Source organism: Cynoglossus semilaevis, chromosome 7 (genome assembly GCF_000523025.1).
Source record: "Cynoglossus semilaevis isolate Cse_v1.0 chromosome 7, Cse_v1.0, whole genome shotgun sequence".
NCBI classification, from domain to species: Eukaryota; Metazoa; Chordata; class Actinopteri; order Pleuronectiformes; family Cynoglossidae; genus Cynoglossus; species Cynoglossus semilaevis.
The window spans coordinates 12,672,086-12,675,003 of record NC_024313.1 but is presented as its reverse complement, the minus strand read 5'-3'; the positions used below and the strand labels follow the sequence as shown (position 1 = coordinate 12,675,003).

At 48.3% G+C, this 2,918-nt stretch overlaps 1 protein-coding gene across 1 annotated transcript in view; it reads right to left on the bottom strand.

Annotated features, from left to right (window-relative positions):
- Positions 1 to 528: 528 nt before the first annotated feature.
- znf512 (zinc finger protein 512) overlaps positions 529 to 2,918 on the bottom strand; it is a 20,038-nt gene continuing 17,648 nt past the window's right edge. Inside the window, exons 13-19 of the mRNA XM_025057064.1 lie at positions 2,790 to 2,894; positions 2,533 to 2,700; positions 1,979 to 2,176; positions 1,743 to 1,844; positions 1,584 to 1,646; positions 1,249 to 1,347; positions 529 to 1,169 (exon numbers count right to left, since the gene is read on the bottom strand). Of these exons, the coding sequence (XP_024912832.1) occupies positions 660 to 1,169; positions 1,249 to 1,347; positions 1,584 to 1,646; positions 1,743 to 1,844; positions 1,979 to 2,176; positions 2,533 to 2,700; positions 2,790 to 2,894 (1,245 nt within the window). The 3' untranslated portion in view covers positions 529 to 659. The remainder of the gene's footprint in view (positions 1,170 to 1,248; positions 1,348 to 1,583; positions 1,647 to 1,742; positions 1,845 to 1,978; positions 2,177 to 2,532; positions 2,701 to 2,789; positions 2,895 to 2,918) is intronic.

Here is a 2,918-nt window from a genome sequence, read left to right as displayed (position 1 = left end):
TTAAGTTTTTCTGTGGTTAGAGGATGGTTTTTGTTGTGAAGAGACTAAAAGATACTTTAAATCATCCAACCTGACAGTGAGAGTGTTTATCAAAAGACACTTTAAGACACATTTAACGTTTGTGCTGATAGAAACTCATGTTACACACACACACGCACACACAGACAGACAAATGGTTTGAACCACTTTTCTCATCTACAATAATAAACTATGACTGAGTAGTCTTTGTGGGGGCTCTAGGTCTGACGTCATCACCAGTTATGGTCTGTGAACTCTGTATATGTGAACTTTTTTTACACACATTTAATCCAGCAGGAGGCTCTGGTCTCTGTTTCAGCCACTAGAAAATACAGTCAGTGAAACAGAGAAGAAGTGGGACAGCGAGACACACAGCTAGAACTTCAGCTCAAAGGTCCAAACACAGACCCCAGACAGATTAGTTCTTTAAACCCCTCGGGGATTTGAACCTTCAGGTGGGTCGTAGCACCCAAACCCAGTTCTGTGTGGACAGTTGTCGTTTCATACCTGTGATGATGAGCTGTGTGTGTGACAAGCCTGGTGTATCTGTCCCACAGACACTCCACTGTCCTTGTTTGAGTGGTGCAGTGTTGCTTCACTTCCTCAGGGTGGAGCTCCAGGACGGCAGGTTGCTTCAGATTTCATTGGTCCGTCAGTCGTTGCTCGTCCCGCTGCTCCGCCTCTGACTCACAGGACCATGTACCAGATGAAGTACCAGTATTACTGTTACTGCTTCTGTTCACTCTCACCTCCTCCAGCTCCACCTGTTTGTCCTCCACCACCCCGCAGCCACCGTCGCTGTTCTCCTCAGGCTTCTCCCCTTCGTCTAGTTCCATCTCGATTGGCGCCTGCTCTGAACTGGGCGCATCTGCCCACAGAGTGGCTCCAGCAGGCTCCAGGGAGGTGTAGTGGAGCGTTGGTGCTTCAGAAGGTTCTGGAAGGTTCTGCTGCTGCGGATGCAGGTGGTGGTGCAGGTGATGCAGTGGCTGCAGAGGCTGCTGATGGAGATGATGCTGGAGGTGGTGCTGGAGGTGGTGATGGTTGTACCTGTCCACTATCTGCTTGTCCACACTCAGCACAATCTCCCTGGACTGGTTTTTGAGGAACTGCTCAAACTTTTTGGAAGCCTTTTTGTTTGGGAGAAACCAGTCCTGTGGACACGGGAAATAAAGGAAGACGAGTCAAAGCAGAGACTGAGAGAAAGACAGAGAAAATCCACGAGGTTTTTACCTGTGAATGGACGGAGTTGATGTGATATTTGACTCCACTCTCTGAGTTGAACTCTTTGGTGCAGATCAGACATCTGTACTTCCCGACCTCAAACTCACCCTAATGTGACAACATCATAGGATTGGTGTCACCCAGGGTTTGTACATCATTGACAAAGGTCAAAATGTGTCACTTTTCCTCCAGTATTTCAACATCTGGCTACTGTTCTGGCTGCACTGACATGTCAAGATGTTCACACACATTAAATACATGAATAAATGTGCGTTTGCCAAAACAAACCAAAAAATAAAATTCTGTAACCGTTCTGAAGGTTTCTCCTCTGAGCTATAACTAACCCGTGTGCAGAGTCCAAGATGGGCCTTCAGTCCAGACACACTGGTGTAGGTGGAGCCACAACCCTGGAGAAGGAGAATAGACTCAGCAGCTAATCATGCTACTGCGCTAATAAAGACATGTCGAAAATAAAGAAAGTGTACAAAGATTTTTTTTTGTACCTGGTTGGGACACTGGACTTTTCTCTGCAGCTTCACCTCATTCTTCCACTTCCTCAGCACTTCCTGACTGAAGGCTGGGAGACCTGGCCGGGAATACTTCAACTGGGAAGAGTAGAAGGAACAGTTGGAAGTCTCTGTGTTAGAAATAGAAACCAGACCAGTGTGTGGCTGAGGTTGTGATCCTTCAGACCATCTTCCATCCACACACACACACACACACACACGTCTTCTCTTGCCTTTTGGTCATCAGGCACCAGGTCAGACGGAAACTTCCTCTTTGGCCAGTCTTTGGGCAGATCGTTGTTGGCAATTTCTGCTAAGTGGAAGTTAGCCACCTGTGCGGAGGCTCGCTGAACCCTGCCGCTGGCCGTCCTCTCTGTGTTGGCTTCCGACGGGGCCTTCAGGGCCTCGTCTTCGTCCGTGGCCTGGGCTGTCTGAGACACACAGAAGAGACGAGCTGACGGTTCCCCTCAACGTACTTAAATGAGCACACGATGTCTGTAGCTAGAACTGGTCTTTAGCAGATCCAATTTGGACCTGTCTGCTTGATTCAGGTAAGTCCCGGTCTGTACATAATTATAATGTTGCTCACTGTGGTTGTACTTGCTCAGTCAGACTACTACACCCAGTATGTATTTACCAATAATACTGGTCAGAAGATTTAGATCTGTTGATACAACTGTTAGCTTAGACTAACTTGGGTGAGTCACGGTGGATGCTAGCACGCCAGAGAGCAACACTACCGACACCAATCAGCTGGTCCAGTCCACAGTAAAACCCCAGGACTCACAGGAGCGTGCTCTGACTTCAGGTGGTACTCCAGGCCAGCTCTGGATCTGTAGGGTTTCCCACAGTGAGAACAGTTCAGCAGCATCTTCTCCAGCTCCGACTTCTCCTTCCCACACTTCCTCGTGTGGTAAATGTAGCCCATAATACTGGTGAAGGCAGCGTGGCAGCCCTGAGTATGAAACAAAGAAACAAGTGTCGACTCTAATCATACGTTACTTTTCGTTCTGGGCCACAACCCACTTTCCTGTACCACTCTACCTCTTTGGAACATTTTAATTTGCCGAGCCTCTTCAGAATTGTGCGCAGCTTATCTTTAACGTCGCGGTCGTCCAGGTCCTTGGTGTTGTCAACTGCAGGCTGCACACACACACACACACACACACACAC